The 20,624-nt window shown below is 41.1% G+C and overlaps 2 protein-coding genes across 3 annotated transcripts in view; both read right to left on the bottom strand.

Moving 5' to 3' along the window:
• LOC114574093 (zinc finger protein 239-like) overlaps positions 1-20,624 on the bottom strand; it is a 51,710-nt gene that overhangs the window by 1,860 nt on the left and 29,226 nt on the right. The window contains exons 1-2 of one of the 2 annotated variants that reach the window (XM_028606409.1): positions 5,510-5,745; positions 5,242-5,330 (exon numbers count right to left, since the gene is read on the bottom strand). In XM_028606409.1, coding sequence (XP_028462210.1) covers positions 5,242-5,259 — 18 coding nt within the window. In that variant the 5' untranslated portion in view covers positions 5,260-5,330; positions 5,510-5,745. Of the gene's footprint in view, positions 1-5,241; positions 5,331-5,509; positions 5,746-20,624 lie in introns of those variants that run through there. The other variant, XM_028606410.1, reaches the window with a different exon arrangement.
• Positions 8,006-18,620, bottom strand: LOC114574075 (zinc finger protein 271-like). Its single transcript, XM_028606383.1, has 5 exons — positions 18,592-18,620; positions 17,339-17,510; positions 16,155-16,351; positions 14,662-14,833; positions 8,006-8,554 (listed from the first exon to the last, which is right to left on the bottom strand). Exons 1-5 carry the CDS (start codon positions 18,594-18,596, stop codon positions 8,108-8,110), a joined length of 993 nt encoding a protein of 330 aa, XP_028462184.1. The 5' UTR covers positions 18,597-18,620; the 3' UTR covers positions 8,006-8,107.

The following is a 20,624-nucleotide window of genomic DNA, read 5'->3' as shown; positions in this document are numbered from 1 at the left end:
AAGACTGCAGTCTGCACAGGGAAACACTACTACACTTACAGTGGTAACACTACAAACGTCGCTAAACATGTGAGTCATAAGAGTGAATACGATGATATAATATAGCGTCAGTCTGAGGAGGAGGTCCAGGGCGAGAAGACGCAAGGTGCTAGGGCGAGACAGACTTCAATCAGTGAGTCATTTGGCAGCAGCGGCAGAAGTTATCAAGTACAAGGAACTAGCGTGATAGTCGCGTTATCACTGACTGGGAAAGTTATTCACGTTGTTAAGGCTTTAGTCTTTTAATGTTCAAGAGTTCCCTGGAATCCCAGCATTCTTACAACAAGCTAACAGAAAGCAGTTTGTTCTGAGGTTTTCTTTATAATTAAACAATATGAGAGTAGTTTATTGTCTTGTCATTATGCAGCTATAATTTGGAATTGTTAAGCCTACAGCCTACTTTTTTACTTTCCTTTAAACTAGTTGTCACATCACACTACAAATAAAATATGTAAAAAGTATTGGTATTGGTAGCCTATTGGTATCGGCAATACCAGCCTGGGTATTACTTGGTATCGGATCGAATAGGAATTAAGTGGTATCGCACATCACTATTGCTCAGCCAGCAGTTAAGTTTACAAGAATTTGTCCAAATTTTAACAGTTTGTGGCAAACTAAGATAAACAGTTAGACTACAAACCGACAGCTCTTGTTTTAGCTTGTTTGTGTAGAGTAGAGCTGTGTTTGTGGTGGACAAGAGTGGACTGTGCAGACCGAGCGGATTGAAATATCACTTCCTACATGTTTAATGCCTGCAGATGGCTGAGTGCATTGATAAGTACCGAGGAGGAGGAGGCATTACACTGCAGTCACATTAGCTACAAGAGCTTAATACATCCATGTACAAGAGACAGCTACCCTTCATTTTCAATGGGAGTGGCCATTTGGCAACGAGTAAAGGCAGCGTGAGGGTAGCGTGACGTATGTTAGTGGCTCAAGCAAGATGGTGGAAAACGCTTCAGGACATCGTATTTATGTAATATATCTAATATGTTTGTCATTTAATCTCATATATTGTGTTACTTTTATCGAGAAATAAATACTTTTAAATCCAAAAACATCGTTCTTGTGACTTAACAATACCTCTGAAGTAACTTTTAAGACGTGGTTTAAGGTAGCACTGGAGAATTTCTGTTTACTGTTGCCAAGCAACCAGGGTTAGGCTAGGCACGCCAAGGAGCGCCCACAAAAGAGTGCATGTCGCTCTCTTTTGTAGCTAATGTAACTGTAGGGTCACTTTTATTTAATCTCTGTTATTTCGTCGTCTCCCAGAGCAACACTCATTTTCTTACTTGTGTGTTCTTTTTGCTCCACTCTTCGCTCTCTTTAGTTCCTTTCGTTTCTTTTGCTTCGTTTTATGGTTCTGCGGAGGCTCCGCGCTAGTGTGTGCATCGAGCCGCATGTCTGTGTGTGTGGTAGAGCGAGGAAGAAGTGAGAGAGTGACGCCGATTTTCTTCGGAGTGAGTAGTGACTCTAGAGTCCTAGTGAGAGAAACAAAGAGTCTACATGTCGGGCGGGATGCAATGTAAACAAAATATCCCGTAATTATCACGAGACTTTCGGTATAATATCGCGCAACGTGATATTGCCATAACGATATTGAGTCGATATATTGTATACATCTACAGCGTCGGCTATTTTTTGCCAGCTTTCCTTCCTGCGTTTTGCCTAAAACCGTGTCTGTGTTCTTCATTTTTATAGAATTAAAGTCGGTTTTCTAATGTAAAATATGCAGCTCTGGTAGATATTTATGATTGGTCGTGCTGTGCAAATACCGCCTCTTTTATGTGAACGTGTGCGTCGCTAGATTAGGAAACCATGATGTTGCAAGATGGAATAAATCTAAAAGGTAAAAACAAACACTACCATAACGCTGGCTTTTTGGTGTCTACCCTTCACAATAAAAGCCCAGCTTAAATTCTCTCAGAGCATTTCTCTAACAGGAAACTCAATAAAAAGGGATTCTGCCGACACTAGATATCAAACCAAAGCTACCCACTATATCTGATTAAAGTGCTGCGAGCTGTAAGTTCACCACTTCTACAGAAGGCCAAAGATGACATCATCTCGGAGACAGCTCTCTTCCTGTCTCACTCAGACTACGTTGTTTAGATGTGCTAACTTACACGAACAACTTTACTGTCGTCCAAATACCTCCGCTAGAAATAGTCCGGTTGGTTTGGGACGGTGTGAAAGCTCATCTGAACTCGGTGCAGATCAAACCCCAGAACTCTGGTGCGCTTGAAAACGGGGGTCCCGGTTCAGGTCGGAACGGGATGCGACTGGAAGTGGACCAAAAACCGAGCATTTACTAGCCTGCACTTTCAACCTTTCACACAGTTTACAGTAGGGCTGGCAAAAAATCGATTTGATTTAAAAATTGAGTTGGTAGGTCAAATCGATTCATATTTTCAAAACAATCGATTTTTTAGATTTTTTTTCTCCCCCTCTTCAGTATAGCGTACATACATTTTGCATTCGCCAAATCTTCCTTCAGGGTTTCCGTAGCACGCTCCCTGCGGCGCAGCCCTCTGCCCCTCCCCTCCCCCGAGGGCAGCGCATGCATACCAATGCATACACAAACAACATGGCAGAAACAGCCGGCAAAAGAGAGCAACACCTTCCAAAGAAATGCTCTTCGACTTCAGTCGTGTGGAGTTGGTTTGGATTTACAGCATCTGATGAGGAACAGAAAACACCTCGATGCAAACTAAGTCTTAAGGCTGTGGTTGTTGCTGGTAGCCGTACCACAAATCGGTTTCAGCATTTTAAGTGAAGACATGCGGCTGAGTGGGAGAAGTGTTGCCTTCTTTGAAAAGAAAACCACTCTAGTGTCGTTAGCGCTAGCACCTCTTTAGCAAAACAAACAACTCTTCAACAAAGCTTTTCAAACAGTGAACCGTATGAGAAGAGAGAGGCAAGGTGGAAAGCCATAACAGAGGCAATTACCCTCTACGTAGCTACGGATATGCTGCCAGTTTACTCTGATGAGAAGAGAGGGTTTAACAACATGCTGAAAGTTTTGGATGCTCCATATACAGTACGTAGCCGTAAGTATTTCTCTGACGTTGCTCTTCCTCAGCTGTATAACACTCGGCAAAAGATAATAAGCGAGTTGAAGGGAATTTACTTTTACGCTGCCACTACTGACCTAGCCTCGTGAGACCATCCTGATCTGGCGAGCTCCAGTTTTCCACTCGCAGATCAGTCTGGCATCTTGAGATAGAGAACATTTGGAGCCGTTAGCCAAACGACCGGGCCAATCAGCGTTGGTTTTGAGGTGGGTTAGGTGGTGATAGACAGATGGTTTATCCAATCAGCTAACCAGGATTTTCAGACAGCGGTAGCCCTAATTCTGTTAGCCGCTCGCTAATGCTTTTTTTCTCTTGGATCCTTCTTTTGGAATATGGACCAGGAACCTGAAATGGTTCCTTTTATTCCTAAATTCTCGTTACACAAACGGCAAATCTCCTTTACCGACATGTTGCTTGATTGCTGAGCTAACGAGCTATGCTTTGCCTGCAGCAGCAGGGGCGGGCTTGTGGTTGTATTTCCGTACGCTTCGTGGATCTGATTGGTTGATTTGGCCCGTCTATCATCAACATAGGTGATAAACAGATGGTTCATCCAATCAAATAACCAGTATTCCGCCCCTTCCCAAAAGTTCTCCAACGGAAAGTTCCCAGATGGATATGCCGAGCAAATGCGAAGCGATCCATCTGGCGGAGTCAGGTTACTACTGACCTATGGTCGAGCCGAACCATGCAGCCTTACGTGTGTCTTACCGTTCATTATGTCAGCGAGAGCCGGGACATGCTCCAAACGTCATATTTCCCCCAGGGCCATACGGGCCAAACTATTACACTGGAGTTAAAGGATGCTCTGAACTCCTGGGGCCTTTCAGAGGAGCGCCTTACCTGTATGACGACCGACAGTGGCTCCAATGTAACCAGAGCTAGGAAGGACAATAATTGGCCAAACCTCAAGTGCTTTGGACATCGACTGCACAATGCTGTCGGTAAGTTAGTGTGAAAATAAATTAGAAAGGTGTGTTTGATATAACAAAAAAGTTTAGTACTAGTTTTATAACCTAAATTACACTTTGAAGTAAATTTGATTTTTTTTTCTTTGTCAGTTAAGTTTAGATTTTTTTCAACTCAACATTGTTATATGTATTTCCCCTGACTATTTTAAAAGGTAGAGTAGAGTGTTTTTTTATTGGTCAAAACTACTACACTGATTTATCTATTACCATTTAAGACTATTGTATGAATATGGCATTACAATAAATATGGGAAAAATACATTTCTAAAGTAAAGATAAAAATACTTTGTACCTAAGCTGTGTGTGTACGGCATGTGCTAAAAAAAAATGTACACTTACTGAAACTAAATACTAGGGATGCACCGAATATTCGGCCACCGAAAATTTAATAAATTAAAGTAAAAATGACTTTTACGGCCGAAATGTTGTGATGACGCAAACAGAAACTGCGACCAGCACGTGTGTCAGTACCCGTTCCACCTGCAAAGCGTCTCCTAGGCAACGAGGTTGAGACGGACCACGGAGTGAAAACAATGAAAAGTACTTAGAGCTCTTAGAGTCTGTCAGCACACGTTTCAGTGAGATCTATTCGGATCCTCTGCACTTCATCGCGACTGGACTTGAAAGTATATATAATAATAATAATAAATAATAATAATAATAACAACAACAATAGGTAAGCTATTCGGTTCTTAGGCTACTATATACTGTATGTGACTATCAGATTGTAGCCATATTTCTGCTGGATATGTTTTTAATTCAACTTTAATATTAATTTATACAATTGCAATGCCTTGATTTTAGTAAAGTTAGTACACAGCCATAGCCATAAATGCAATGGTACTAATAATTGGCTTAATTTCTTTTGGTGTTTCGGTTTTCGGTCTTGGTTTCCTCTTTTTTGGTTTTCGGTTTCGGCCAAGAATTTCGGTGCATCCCTAAAAATGATCCAATATGTAATAATAATGTCAATCAATCAATAGTAATGCTGCATTGTTGTGTCCTTCCAGTTTATTTTGGGGAAACTATTCTTCTTTTTCTTGCTATCATTTGATTGAACTGTTGAAATACTAAGGTTGATATCTAAAGTAAAGAGGAGATCCATGGAGCATCCAATGACTAAACTAATCCAAACACTTGGAGTCAAAGTGATCTCACCTTTTGTGGAGAACTCATTCTTGTTCTTCAGGGGGAACTAATTCCAGACGGACGTCCTGAAGTCAGAAGGGTCTCGTCCCACAGATGAGCTGTGAAGACAACAACCAGAGACACACCATGAGACAGGAGACACTCCACACTAGAACATCACTATACTCATATACTATCTGCTGATCAACACACAGAGAATTATTATTTTTAACACATGGCGCGTGGATCAACAACAAAGGAACAAAATAAAAAGGAGAAGGTGATGGCGCTTCCCTACCTGGAGGCTGTCCTAAACCTTCAGTCCCCGTCCTTTCCTGTCTTATTAATATTCCTCTAGTCCGGAAGTGTCCACAGATGGAAAGAATTCCTCCAGGTTAGGAATATTGTCCTGTAGAGTCCATGCTAACTGTCTGCTAACTTCATGTGCCGACCTCGTTCCGTCTCCTCGCCCTGCACCGTGTTCCCGGGTACGTTTGTTTTCCTCACGTTGCTGCCTACACAAAGAAACTATCCCCGCCTTTTTCTGTTTAGTTTTCACCCCGGGACACCCCAACGTCCAGCAAGCGCTCCCACTGTGGAGCGCCAATACGCTGCGTCATGTCTCTGAGCAGCCATCTTAGAAACAGCTCTCATTGGCTATCAACACGTCAATCATGGCAGCTGTAGCCAATTACGTTCCCTCTCCAACGGTACATAGCATTATAGGAACATCCAATGGGAGCCAGTCCTAATGAATGCGCAACAGAGCTAAGTCCCGCCTCCCAGAGCCAGCAGCCACATCCATGTGATTTATGAGAACAAATATGATCAACAGTGTTTGAATGAATGTTAAAAGGTTTTGGAAGTCATTTTAAGTCTTTAGTATGTTTTTTATAATAGTATAGAAGGGAGTACAAGCATTTAGCAAAATGTGGTCACTTGGAGAGGTTTAGGAGAGGTTGTGGAGAGGTTGTGGAGAGGTTGTGGAGAGAGTAGAGCAGAAAACATCACCAAGGACAGCCGCCCCCCCCTGGCTCTGATCTGTTGGACCTGTCTCCCTCAGGGAGGGGCTACAGCTGCATCAGAACAAGGACTACCAGATTCAACAACAGTTTCTTCCCAAAATCCAGAACCACTTAGAACTCACACATGCTCTGACTTCACAGAGTCCCCCCCGGCTTTCTTCTACCCTCCTACTGTGCAATATTTAATATTTAATGCTTTTGATAACACTGATAAGTCTGTGCAATTTCATTATTGTGCAATATCAATATTTCACACTGCGTATTACACTGTATAAAAACAATATTTATCTTTCTATTTTTATATGCAGTATGTATATAGCGTCTCAGAACTGTGCACCTTACCCCCTTTTTTTTTCTTTTGCACTACTTATTTTATTCCATGTTTTTATATTTCTCTTACGTACATGTTGACACTGGAAAAGGAGTTGCTTCAATCTGGTTGTACATGTGTATAATGACAATAAAAGGCATTCTGTTCTATTCTATGACTTTTTATGACTTTATTCGACATACTATACTATGACTTTTATTTCAACATTTTCGACATACTATACTATGACTTTTTTTTGACATACTATGACTTTTTCTACATACTATACTGACTTTTTTTGACATTTTTTATTCTTTTCAAATCTTCGACATACTATACCATGACATTTTTTTCAACATACTATACTAGGCTTTCAGAGAACCTTACTAATTTAAACCATTCCAACTTTTCTCACTGCTTTACCTTCTTCTTACACATTAAAGTCAGCAATCTAGTTCAGCTTTTCCCTTCCTGTCCAATGAAAACCATGTATCTCCAGATGTGTGCTGATGTTGACTGTTTGTGATAAACCAAAGGATTATATGGAGTCATAAGAGTGTCATAAAGAATAATACTCCTGTAAAAAAGTAAGAAACTTAATGTAAAAGTTCAATTCTATTCAGTTTATTTAAGAAGAGGAAAAATTAATAAAACAAATGATTACACATGGGTTAAAAATGCCAGAATTAGCCAAAAGCTCACAAACATTCCCCCAAATACAACCAGCTGGTCTATCCACAATTAAAGAAACTGTTCAGTAACACACATAACAAACATAATTTTCAACATCTTACTGAGGTATTACTAATTACTGAAATAACAAATACTTTACCTGACACAAGCTAGCATTAGCTTAATTCTGTATCAGGATAGTCACTTAACTTATTGTTAACTTAAAAGAAGGATTAATGTTACCTTTTGTAATATTAAATTCAACGCTTTCGTAATAGTTAAATATTGTAAAACATCTTTTTCATCAGTGACATGTTATTCTATGTTGCTTTGTTTAGCATTTCTTTTACATGAACATCCAAAAGCAGTACAAAAATCTTTTTCTGAATCTTCAAGATCAGCTGTCTGTCTCAAGATGGCGGCGGCACAGACAGTTTAAACACATTAACTGTTCAAGTCATTTTTTAAGCAGCAGCAGCAGACATGTTCTGATTAAAGCTTTTCAGTTACGAAGATTAGCGTCTTTTCTTCGTCTTAAGGGACGATAGACTAAACAGTTCAGCAATTTGACATTACATTAGTGATCAGATTTTTTTAATGAAGAACTAATACTCCTTTGTTGCAGCATTAGTTAAATAGTGTTAGCAGTTGAACCCTGAACTCAAGATATTGTATTACAGGAATAAAAGCTAATTTTGAGTGAAATTAATCCCTTCAAAGGGAGGGAGCGTAATATGTAGTCGTAGCCAGGATAACATCCATGCTGTTGAGAAGATCAAGTTACTGCTGGTCAGCCTTCAATGTGGAGAGAAGATCAGAATATAACAACACAGCTATCAGGGCATGAGGAGGAGGCAGGAGGAAACAGCTTGGCTCGGAAACATGTTCACTATGAGGCAGTGTGAATGAGCTGGTGTATTTTAAGGTTACTAATGTGAGAAAAGGTTTTCCCACATTGATCACAGCAGTACGGCTTCTCTCCAGTGTGAACACGTCGGTGGCTTTCTAGGCTACCACTCCTAGTAAAAGTTTTCCCACATTGATCACAGCTGTATGGCTTCTCTCCAGTGTGAATGCGTTGATGTGTTTTTAGGGTACCCTGTTGTTTGAAAGCTGCCCCACATTGATCACAGCTGTATGGCTTCTCTCCAGTGTGAATGCGTTTATGTGTTTTTAGGGTACTCTGTTGTGTGAAAGCTGCCCCACATTGATCACAGCTGTGTAGATTCCGTCCAGTGTGAACTCTCTGATGAATCTTTAAATATTTTGATGTTGTGAAGGATTTGTCACAGTGTTGACAGTGGTGACATTTGGGTACCTCTCCTCCTCTCCGTTTCTATAGCAACAGACAAACAGAGAGAGAGAGAGAGTTAGTGAACAACCTTCTTTAAACCCTGGACTTGCTCTCTCACTCACAATTTTAACTCTTCATACAATACATTTATGACAAAATGAAAAAGAATATGTGACGTTGCAGACATGTTATTATGGAAGAAAATGTACTCTTCATAACTTTAATAAGTTCCGATATATTCAAAATATTTCAGGCAAGTTTCCCCATTCAAATGATTGGCAATTTAAAAACTAAAACATTTGCACACTCTCTTCAGTTTTACTTTCAGTTAGAAATTCCATGGTAACTTTAAAATAAACTTTTCATACATTCAGGGTATTTTTCATCCTTTAAAACCCATTCAAACCTTTTGAAAAACATACATTAATTTGATGTCAAAATAAAGGTATAGTTCTTCTGGTTGCAGACATGTTACTATGGAAGCCATTGGGCTCTTCTCAGTGTTTCCCACAGGTTGAGAATTTACTTGAGGTGGTGTGTGGCGCAGGATGTGATGACTAGGTTTAGTAATAATGGGTTCAGTAATAAACTAGTCAAAAGAAGGTGAAAACAATGACTACATAACATCAGATAATTTAGAAAGAAAATAGTATTTACATATTAAACAAATTAGACTAAAATATGACAGATACAGATGAAAATATTGTGACACTATGCTGTATCTGACACAATTTCAGGGTAGTTATTAGGGCTGCACGATATGAGGAAAATATGCGATATGCCCCAACGTTGTTGAATATTGCGATAATTATATTACTTTATACTTTATAACTATAGCCTACTCAGTTCTGCTGCTTTCAGTATTTTGCTAAAATACAACAAATTGCTCGTTAAATTTTAAACAAATGACCAAAAAAGTGTAGCCATGATGTGCTTTGACAATTAAATCAGTTTTTTTTCTTTCAGCAGATAAAATAGGCCTACCCATAAGATAAAATACCCATAATACTATACTCCATACAGAACATTACATGTTATGATCAATTTCAACTCTGTTTCCTTCTAACTCATGTTGAATAATATAAGACTAGTTATTATTAATATCAACACTGTTTCCTTCTATATCTTGTTATATCACATTAGACTAGGGCTATCTAAAGTTAATTCTTGTTAATTTTGTTGGTTAGATCTTTGTTCATCTTGTGAAGTGTTTTATCCGTGTTTTGGGGTTCCTAAACATAGCCTACTGTTCTGTACTATAAATCAATCAATCAATCAACATTTATTTATATAGCACTTTACAAAACCAGCAGGTATCTAAAGTGCTTAACATCAGAAACACATGTCATACAATAGAAAGAATGAACAAAGAAAACAGTAAAATCAGAAAAGGTTACACAGAAACAAAAGAATGAAATTGTCACACCACTGCTATGTATTAAAGGCCAGACAGAACAGATACGTTTTGAGTTTGGACCTAAAAAGTCTACATCTGTGATAGTGCGAATATCAGGGGGTAATTTGTTCCAGAGTCTCGGGGCAGCAACTGCAAAAGCCTGATCACCCCAACGTTTATACCTTGACCTAGGCACTTCTAAAACTCGCTGATTTGAAGAACGCAATGACCGGTTGTGCTCCCGCAAAGTTAAAATTTCAGACAAATACTCCGGGGCCAGACCATTTAAGGCCTTAAAAGCAAACAACAAAATCTTAAAATATGTTCTAAAACGCACAGGGAGCCAATGTAGAGTGTGGAGAACGGGAGTAATAGGTGCACGTCTAGGTGTATTTGTTAAAAAGCGAGCAGCAGCATTTTGTACAAGTTGAAGACGTGAGATGGAGGTTTGATTCAGACCAATATAAAGAGCATTACAGTAATCCAATCTTGAACTGATAAGAGCATGGATCGCCTTTTCTAGATCATGCCTGTTCAGGAAAGGCTTAACTTTAGCCAGGAGACGAAGCTGGAAAAAGCTCATTCTAACAACATTACTGATCTGTTTGTCAAATTTCATGCTACAATCAAAAGTAACCCCCAAGTTTTTGACAGATGACCTAATGTAGGATGCCAGAGCTCCCAGATTCAAAGCTGGACCATCTTGCGTGGCTGAAGCACTGAAAATAATACACTCCGTTTTATCTTCATTCAATTTAAGAAAGTTTTCTGAAAGCCACAACTTAATATCAGCGATACAACTAAGCAGGGAATGTAGTGCAACACTGTCATTAGCTTTCATAGGCAAATAGATTTGCAAATCATCTGCGTAACAATGAAATGACAGGTTATGCTTTCCTATAATAGCCCCTAAAGGCATCATGTATAAAGAAAACAAAATGGGGCCAAGAATTGAGCCCTGGGGTACCCCACAAGAGAGAGGAGCAGCTGACAAGGAAAGGTCCCCAATCATGACAGAAAAGCTCCTATTTGCCAAATAGGAGCTAAACCATTTAAGTGCCGAGCCTCTGATGCCTACACAATGTTCAAGGCGAGAGAGGAGGACTGCATGGTCCACTGTGTCAAAAGCTGCTGCGAGGTCTAAAAGCACTAAAACAGTAGGATTCCCGGCATCTACTGACAAGGCAATATCATTATGTACTCTCAACAGTGCAGACTCAGTAATCAGGATATTGAAATCCCCAAAAACCAGAAGCTTGTCATATTTAGGAACAACATCAGCTAAAAACTCAGAAAACTCACGTATAAAATCCTTGTTGAGTTTTGGTGGGCGATAAACAACTGCACACAACACAGGAGAATCCAGATCAGCCATAAACAGCTGAAGCTCGAAGCTATTATAACAGAATGCAGGTAATAATCTGCATCTGTACTCCTCTTTGAAGAGCGTGGCCAGCCCACCACCTCGACCTGACACTCTGGGTGAGTTGATGAAAGAACAGCTGGGGGGGAGGAGCTCCGAGAAGGCGCTGTCATCAACTGGTTTCAGCCAGGTTTCCGTCAACAACAGAAAGTCCAGCGTATTTGTAGTAAAAAAGTCATTCAATATAAAAGTCTTATTTGTGAGTGATCTAGTGTTGATGCGAATCGGGCGCCTTTCAGTCTGTTGGGAAGCACGACTGAGCGGGCGGAGATTCCCACGCATGCAGCCTCGCTTGGAGCGCTTCCTGTTCCAGCAGCGGGCAGACGGGCCCTTGGAGTCCGGGACAGTTGGCCAGAGCCACAGCCGCAGATTGCAGCCGATAAACTCCGCAGAATTTCCCGGATCGCAGGTGGAGGATGATGCCAGGTACGCTCTGAGCCTGACACGTACTCCTCCTCTCTTGCCGCGTCTCCTGCGGCGATTGTTGCGGAGCGGCAGACGGGGGTGACGGCATAGATAGGCCGGTATGGACGCCAGGAAGGGCGGCGGCGGCGTACCTGACTGACCGTCAGAGCCGGAGAACGGCACTTTCTCCGCAGATTTACATATACTTAAAAGAGTCAGGCGGTCCTACACCAGAAGCGGTGACACATTTTGAGTGACAAACAGTAGAAACAGACAAATCAACAATAATCCCAGCAGAGGTAAGCGGCGAGACACACACAAAACGGCGCCATCTTAAACCCTCCCGGTCCTATAAATGTCCTGTTGTACTCATTAAGTTCTCTTCTGAGCAGATTTCTCTCATTCAAACAACTCTGAGTTAAAACGTTATCAGACAATTCAATAAAATTAAGAGTTATTTGTGCTCGAGTCCATAAATACAGTTAATGGATACAGGCACAGAGAACTGAAGGCTTTGTTAGCAACCATTAGCTCTGATTAGTGGTTAGCTCCAGTTAGTTAGCTCCGTTATAAATATATGGAGCGGAGGAGACTGCCACGGAGAGGGGTAACAGCCAGACTTTGATAAATGACGTTCGGGGAGCTTTCACAGCAGCGTGGCCCCGTTGTTTCTACAGTTAAATTAGTACAGTTAATCCCATTGCAAGACCACCAGCAGCATGCTACTACTAACGTAACGATAGCATCTCTGAGCAAGTGCAACGTTGACGCTGTCATGCACGCGGCACGCAACTTTGCGAGGGGGAGGGGCTGGAGGCAGCTGGTCTGTGTGCACTGTAAAAAATTCACTGTAATTTGGAAAGAAAATTAAATTTGGATTTTATCTACCTGGGCGGTGCAACCACATAGAACCAATGTATGGGAAGCACTGCTTCTAAATTCAGTAGTGTGGGCGTCAGGTGTAAACATAGCAAAAGATTTTCATTTTAAAAATGTTAAATAGTGTTAGGTAACCCCCCAGGCTTACAGAAATTGTTTGTTGACAAGTTACCAAATGGCTCAGAATAACATGAAATCAACGTGTTGTTAACGTGGTATTGCACAAAAGTAGAATTTATAAATCCAGGAAAACCGATAAAGCGAGGCTTGACCTAGTCCCATCAGAGTATCCTGGCGTTGTGTGTTTCACAACGGCCAAGTCAGGCTGAGGAGGAGCGACTAGGTCGAGCAAGGCTGAGGAGGAGAGACTAGGTCAGGCTGAGGAGGAGTGACTAGGTCAGACTGAGGAGGAGAGACTAGGTCAGGCTGAGGAGGAGAGACTAGGTCAGGATGAGGAGGAGAGACTAGGTCAGACTGAGGAGGAGAGACTAGGTCAGGCTGAGGAGGAGAGACTAGGTCAGGCTGAGGAGGAGAGACTAGGTCAGGCTGAGGAGGAGAGACTAGGTCAGGCTGAGGAGGAGTGACTAGGTCAGACTGAGGAGGAGAGACTAGGTCAGGCTGAGGAGGAGAGACTAGGTCAGGCTGAGGAGGAGTGACTAGGTCAGGCTGAGGAGGAGCGACTAGGTCGAGCCAGGCTGAGGAGGAGAGACTAGGTCAGGCTGAGGAGGAGCAACTAGGTCAGGCTGAGGAGGAGAGACTAGGTCGAGTCAGGATGAGGAGGAGAGACTAGGTCAGGCTGAGGAGGAGCGACTAGGTCAGGCTGAGGAGGAGAGACTAGGTCGAGTCAAGATGAGGAGGAGAGACTAGGTCAGGCTGAGGAGGAGCGACTAGGTCGAGTCAGGATGAGGAGGAGAGACTAGGTCAGGCTGAGGAGGAGAGACTAGGTCGAGTCAGGATGAGGAGGAGAGACTAGGTCAGGCTGAGGAGAAGAGACTAGGTCGAGCCAGGCTGAGGAGGAGCGACTAGGTCGAGTCAGGCTGAGGAGGAGAGACTAGGTCAGGCTGAGGAGGAGAGACTAGGTCAGGCTGAGGAGGAGAGACTAGGTCAAGGCTGAGGAGAAGTGACTAGGTCAGGCTGAGGAGGAGAGACTAGGTCAGGCTGAGGAGGAGAGACTAGGTCGAGTCAGGCTGAGGAGGAGAGACTAGGTCGAGTCAGGCTGAGGAGAAGTGACTAGGTCAGGCTGAGGAGGAGAGACTAGGTCGAGTCAGGCTGAAGTAATTTGGATAGATGAGCATTCACAGCTTTCCTCAATAGACCGCAAGGTCAATCACAGATTTCCTGATGCTAAAATGGAGAATATGCGTTGTGCATACTTTACAGAGTGAGCAGCAGCTTCTTTTGGAAGTTTGATGAAGTGAAACACATTATTTGTAAAGAAGAAACACGGTTGCTGTAATGAAACAGCGAGAGAAAGCGTGGCAGACGATCGCGGACCGCCTGAATGCGTAAGCTGCCTAAAAATATACATTTACTGACCACTGCTCTGAAACCATCATAATCATACCATTCATTTACTAATCATTTACACACATTAACAGTTGTAGCTAGGGCTGCACAAAATATCCTAAGAGTTGCGTTAACTTGAAATGGGTAAACCTCGTGGTGCATTCAAAGTTACTGGAAAATACCCTTTACTCATCTGTTATTGTCGTTTAACAGCAATTTACTGGTGAAACAAGTTATTATTGTTATGTTATTATTACATTTTTAATAAATCATTTAAATTCCTCCCTTTTTTGTGCTGATCCGAAAAATGTATCCGATCTGTGACTCAAAACCCTGATCCAAACCGAACCTTGAGTTTGGTGATCCATTGCACCTCAACTATTTTACATGTATCTATGTGCATCAGCATATTGCAATGTGGAGAGTCATTTATATATAAATCCTAAAAGACATTTGTGAAACCCTCTGTGTGCATTCATTAATATTGAGATTAGATTTCTGGGACTCTTCAGTCTGGAGTAACCTCTTTCCTTCACTCACCTCCTCCTTCTTCCCCTTGCTCCCTCGCTCCTCTGAGTCTCCCGAGGCCTTATTGACAACTTTCCTCTTGCCCTCCTTCTTCTTCTCCTCCTTCTCCTTGTGTTTCTGCATGTACTCTGCGATATGGTCGGGGCAGTCCAGGTTGTCTTGCGGCTCCCATGTGTTATCCTCACTGGAAAGGTGAGTGCAGACAGAAGAAAATCTCCTCAGGCTTTGTTTTTAGGCAATACATTCTCACTCTAATTGCTAATTTGTCATAAGTTTATGAACCTGCTAAAGTTGACTAAACAGAGGAATAACAAAATCTTTTGGAAAATTTATCTTAATGCCTTAATTAAACAAATTAGAAGAAATCCAATTTTCTTTGTGAATGAATAATGTATTGTAAATAAATAAATGTTCTTCTTTAAAGTACAGGGGGCATAAGTAAGTACACCCCTATGTTAAATTCCCATAGAGGAAGGCAGATTTCTATTGTTAAAGGCCAGTTATTTCATGGATCCAGGATACTATGCATCCTGATAAAGTTCCCTTGGCCTTTGGAAATAAAATAGCCCCCCCACATCATCACATATCCTTCACCATACATAGACATTTGCATGGGGTACTTTCCATAAGATCATCTCTCAATGCAAATCAAACCAGCTATTAGACTAACAGAAATAAAACCATGCCTGCCTCTATGGGAATTTAACATAGGGGTGTGTATACTTATGCCCCCTGTATTTTAAGGAAGAACATTTATTTATTTACGATACATTATTCATTCACAAAGAAAATTGGTGTCCTTAAAGGTTGGATTTCTCCTAATCTTTTTGATTAAGGCATTAAGATCAATATCAATTTGTCCTCTTTTTGGTAAACGCATGGGTTCCTAAACTTATGAGCACCACTGTATACAGTACAGGCCAAAAGTTTGGACACACCGTCTCATTCAATGTGTTCCTTTATTTTCATGACTATTTACATTGTAGATTCTCACTGAAGGCATCAAAACTATGAATGAACACATATGGAATTATGTACTTAACAAAAAAGTGTGAAATAACTGAAAACATGTCTTATATTTTAGATTCTTCAAAGTAGCCACCCTTTGCTTTTTTTGATAACTCTGCAAACCCTTGGTGTTCTCTCAATGAGCTTCATGAGGTAGTCACCTGAAAGGGTTTTACCTTCACAGGTGTGCCTTGTCAGGGTTAATTAGTGGAATGTTTTCACTTATTAAGACAAAAAAGCAAAGTGGGGCTACTTTGAGGAATCTAAAATATAAGACATGTTTTCAGTTATTTCACACTTTTTTATTAAGTACATAATTCCATATGTGTTCATTCATAGTTTTGATGCCTTCAGTGAGAATCTACAATGTAAATAGTCATGAAAATAAAAAGGAAACGCATTGAATGAGAAGATGTGTCCAAACTTTTGGCCTGTACTGTATATCTATATATATGGATCAAGAACACCAAGTATTTATATTATATACTCGTACTTACTCTGAGAACCCCTTCCATTTCAGCAGAAACTTTACTCTTCCCTTCACCACTCTGCGGTCCAAAACCTTCTCCACCTCATACTCCTCCTCCACCTCCTCATCCTCCTTCACTGCTACAGCTGCAGGCTGCTCCTCCTCTTCGGCCTTCTTGCCCTTCTTTCCTGCTACAGTTGCCAGCTTGACCTCTTCTGAGGGCTCCTTTGGTAGACCCAAGGGGGAAACATGCAGAGATAATGATACAAGGGTTAGAAGAACTAATGGGAGGTGGGAGTGAATTATAGTTTACCATGTTTTACTATATTAAAATGTTCTGTTTGAATGGAGAAAATGCAAGACTTCAGAGCAGTGTTTCCTCTATGTTGATTTTATAGTGGCGGCCCGCCATGGCTTAATTTCTTCCGCCATGGTATCAGAAATAGGATAGATGCACAATGTAGTCACGGTTGTCTTTTAAATGATCTTGCTGACATAACGCAACCCCCCCCTCCCCGTTGGCTGCCGCTCACATTTAACAACAAGCAGAACTATTCAGAGATTATTGGACCCGTCCAGTTTAACAACAAGTAGAACTATTCAGAGATTATTGGACCCGTCCAGTTTAACAACAAGTAGAACTATTCAGAGATTATTGGACCCGTCCAGTTTAACAACAAGTAGAACTATTCAGAGGTTATTGGACCCGTCCAGTTTAACAACAAGTAGAACTATTCAGAGATTATTGGACCCGTCCAGTTTAACAACAAGTAGAACTATTCAGAGGTTATTGGACCCGTCCAGTTTAACAACATGTAGAACTATTCAGAGGTCATTGGACCCGTCCAGTTTAACTCTACATACTGTTGTGTTTTTGTTGTTTAACAGCAAGTTACTGGTGAAATAAGTTATTATTATGTTATTATTACATTTTTAATAAATCATTTAAATTCCTCCCTTTTTTGTACTGATACGAAAAATGTATCTGATCTGTGACTCAAAACCGTGATCCAAACCGAACCGTGAGTTTGGTGATCCATTGCACCTCAACTATTTTACATGTATCTATGTGCATCAGCATATTGCAATGTGGAGAGTCATTTATATATAAATCCTGAAAGACATTTGTGAAACCCTCTGTGTGCATTCATTAATATTGAGATTAGATTTCTGGGACTCTTCAGTCTGGAGTAATCTCTTTCCTTCACTCACCTCCTCCTTCTTCCTCTTGCTCCCTCGCTCCTCTGAGTCTCCCGAGGCCTCACTGACAACTTTCCTCTTGCCCTCCTTCTTCTTCTCCTCCTTCTCCTTGTGTTTCTGCATGTACTCTGCGATATGGTCGGGGCCGTCCAGGTTGTGTTGCGGCTCCCATGTGTTATCCTCACTGGAAAGGTGAGTGCAGACAGAAGAAAATCTCCTCAGGCTTTGTTTTTAGGCAATACATTCTCACTCTAATTGCTAATTCGTATTATTCCTTTTTTCTATTGCCATTTTGTAAGGTTATTTGCGGGTCTGCAACATAGTGTCAAAACACCAAACCTTCAACTTTGAGAGCATGATACAATGCCGACATTTACGCTGTAGATTAGCAGTTTTCAATAATAAATAATTATATTTTATTTAAATCATGTAAAAAATTTAAAAACATTGATCACTGATTAAAATAAATGGGCTTTGTTTTATAAGATCAGACATTTTCTTCCTCTGTCTGCCCTTCTCACATTGTATAAAACTCTCTTTGAACCACACCTTAACTATTGCAATGTGATATGGTGTAACACTTTCACCAGCCATCTTAAAAAACGTATATATTTGCAAAAGAAAGTCATACTGTCTTGGTCAGAGATAAATTCCCCCACCCAACCTCTATTCCACCGTTTTGAGTTACTAAGACTGACTGAGCTAAATGAATACCATAATACCTGCCTTATGTTCCAAATTGTCAACAAGCTGAACTCTAGATTGAGTAGTCTTGTTCCTATCTCCAGCCCCCAGCATACCTACCAAACGAGAATTAAACCACTTATATCAGGAAAATGTCGCCGACATGTGCGCGCCAGTATGAGTGTTGTCTGTAGGGGGCCGCAGATTTGGAACGGGATTGATGAATGCCTTAAGGTGTTGCCCTTTAACTCCAACTTTAAAAGACAACTAAAAAAATATTTCTTATTAACCTACATTTAATATAAAACTGTTTTTTTCATGGACTACTGGGATGTATGTGTATGATTGTATGTAATGTCATGTATGTACTGGTGCGCCTCTCGCGTGCAAATAGTCATCATCATTTGTGGTAATTGTGTATTCTATAGTCTGTACCACTAATTTTTATTGAATCATGGGCCCCCACCTCTCTGTCTGCTCTGTCAGAGCACCAGCGTTTAGTAGTCCATTAGCCAAAAACCGGTGACTTTGCGCGGGTATGGAGTGCTGTGGCCTGCAAGCCATAACGGAGCTCCAAGTACCTCATAGCAGGCCGGGGTGTGTGAAGGAAGGCAGGTCGGGCGGCGAGGCAGCAACACAGGCAGCACCGGCGCTGAACTCCGACACACAGTTGGACAAAATTTGCAATTAGCCATCCATGTTCGTAAAACGGCCCATATTTGAGCCTTACATAGTTGATTTCTCGCATAAAAAAGTTTCAGAAGTGAATTTTGTAATGGAATAGCAGAGATCTGCGTGACCTAGATTCGGAAGACTACCTGATCTCAGGTCAGTTGTGTAGCCTATGTAAATGTTCTACCTGATCTCAGGTCAGTTGTGTAGCCTATGTAAATGTACTACCTGATCTCAGGTCAGTTGTGTAGCCTATGTAAATGTACTACCTGATCTCAGGTCAGTTGTGTAGCCTATGTAAATGTACTACCTGATCTCAGGTCAGTTGTGTAGCCTATGTAAATGTACTACCTGATCTCAGGTCAGTTGTGTAGCCTATGTAAATGTTCTACCTGATCTCAGGTCAGTTGTGTAGCCTATGTAAATGTACTACCTGATCTCAGGTCAGTTGTGTAGCCTATGTAAATGTACTACCTGATCTCAGGTCAGTTGTGTAGCCTATGTAAATGTACTACCTGATCTCAGGTCAGTTGTGTAGCCTATGTAAATGTACTACCTGATCTCAGGTCAGTTGTGTAGCCTATGTAAATGTTGGGGCTGACAAAGGTTCCGGTTTTTGGGAGGTTGACGTCAACTTCCAGCTTTGTTGGGATTCGCCCGTTTTCAGCGGCAGTTTCAAAATATGAGATTTTCATAGTAAAGGGGTGTCAGTGGGACTTTGAGCTTCTATGTATGTCCTATTTACCCACCGAACTGTCGTTATTCAACTATGACAGGGTAAAATCGGTTTTGCATTCTATCACCCCTTTAAGGCCCAGACACACCGCGCTGATTTCAGCCGGCGGGTGTTGGCGGCGGTAGCTTTGGCGCTGATTACAGACGTTAAGCATGTTTTGTTGACCTGTTGATAGGACTACTGTTCATTCATTTTAAAAGTAGCCTCAATTAGGCCAGCATGACGTTGGAAATGATTTGCTGTTGCAAAGAATCGTTTATGAATGCACTTTTTAAAAAGTTGTGGAAATAAAATGTCTTCAAATACAATATTAATTTTTTTTTACATTTTATCAGTGGTTATTGAAAGTCATTGCCTAGAACACACAAAAGATGGCATTTACTGCAGAGGCGTGTGGGATAGGGCAGGCGGACGGGATTTAGGGGAAGGGGCTTACCTACTCTAAGGGGAGGCTCATATTCACCCAGTCTGAAAACCCCTGGTGTAGATTATTTGCAATTTGTATCTCAGGACCAAGAACACCAAGAATTAATATTATAGACTCATACTTACTCTGAGAACCCCTTCCATTTCAGCAGAAACTCTACTTTTCCCTTCACCACTCTGTGGTCCAAAATCTTCTCCACCTCATACTCCTCCTCTTCCTCCTCTGCTGCTACTGCTGGAGGATCTGCAGGCTGCTCCTCCTCCTCGGCCTTCTTTCCTGCTACGGTGGCCAGCTTGACGTCTGCTGAGGGCTCCTTTGGTAGACCCAAGGGGGAAACATGCAGAGATAATGATACAAGGGTTAGAAGAACTGATGGGAGGTGGGAGTGAATTATAGTTTACCATGTTTTACTATATTAAAATGTTCTGTTTGAAAGGAGGAAATGCAAGGGCTGATGAGGTGACCAATCCATAGGACTTCAGAGTGTCAAGTATCTCCTGCATTAAAACTGAAATAACTACTAAAATGTAGTATTGTCTGTTGGGGAATAATTGCAAAGATTTACAAAGAATATGTTTAACATTACACCATTTTATATCTAACTGGGATGTTTTGGGAGCGATTGTGGCAGGATTGTAGGACAGTATGTAATAATATATCTAATAAATGTCTCTGGTTTTTGTTATAAATTATTACATGAGGCTGATATTTATTTAACAAATAAATGCCACTTTTTTAACAGTAATGTAAAATGGTGCATTATGTAACGTTAAAGGTCC

The sequence above is a fragment of the Perca flavescens genome, chromosome 19, assembly GCF_004354835.1.
Source record: "Perca flavescens isolate YP-PL-M2 chromosome 19, PFLA_1.0, whole genome shotgun sequence".
Taxonomy (NCBI): domain Eukaryota; kingdom Metazoa; phylum Chordata; class Actinopteri; order Perciformes; family Percidae; genus Perca; species Perca flavescens.
The sequence above is the reverse complement of the archived record's forward strand: the minus strand, read 5'-3'. Positions and strand labels throughout refer to the sequence as shown.

Bases quoted from the DNA above. Each gene is read 5' to 3' on its own strand.
- LOC114574075 (XM_028606383.1), bottom strand. The intron at 16,352-17,338 runs GTGAGTGAAGGA...GGTCTACCAAAG, and splicing joins GCAAGAGGAAGAAGGAGGAG to GAGCCCTCAGAAGAGGTCAA. The intron at 8,555-14,661 runs GTGAGTGAAGGA...CTGTTGCTATAG, and splicing joins GCAAGGGGAAGAAGGAGGAG to AAACGGAGAGGAGGAGAGGT.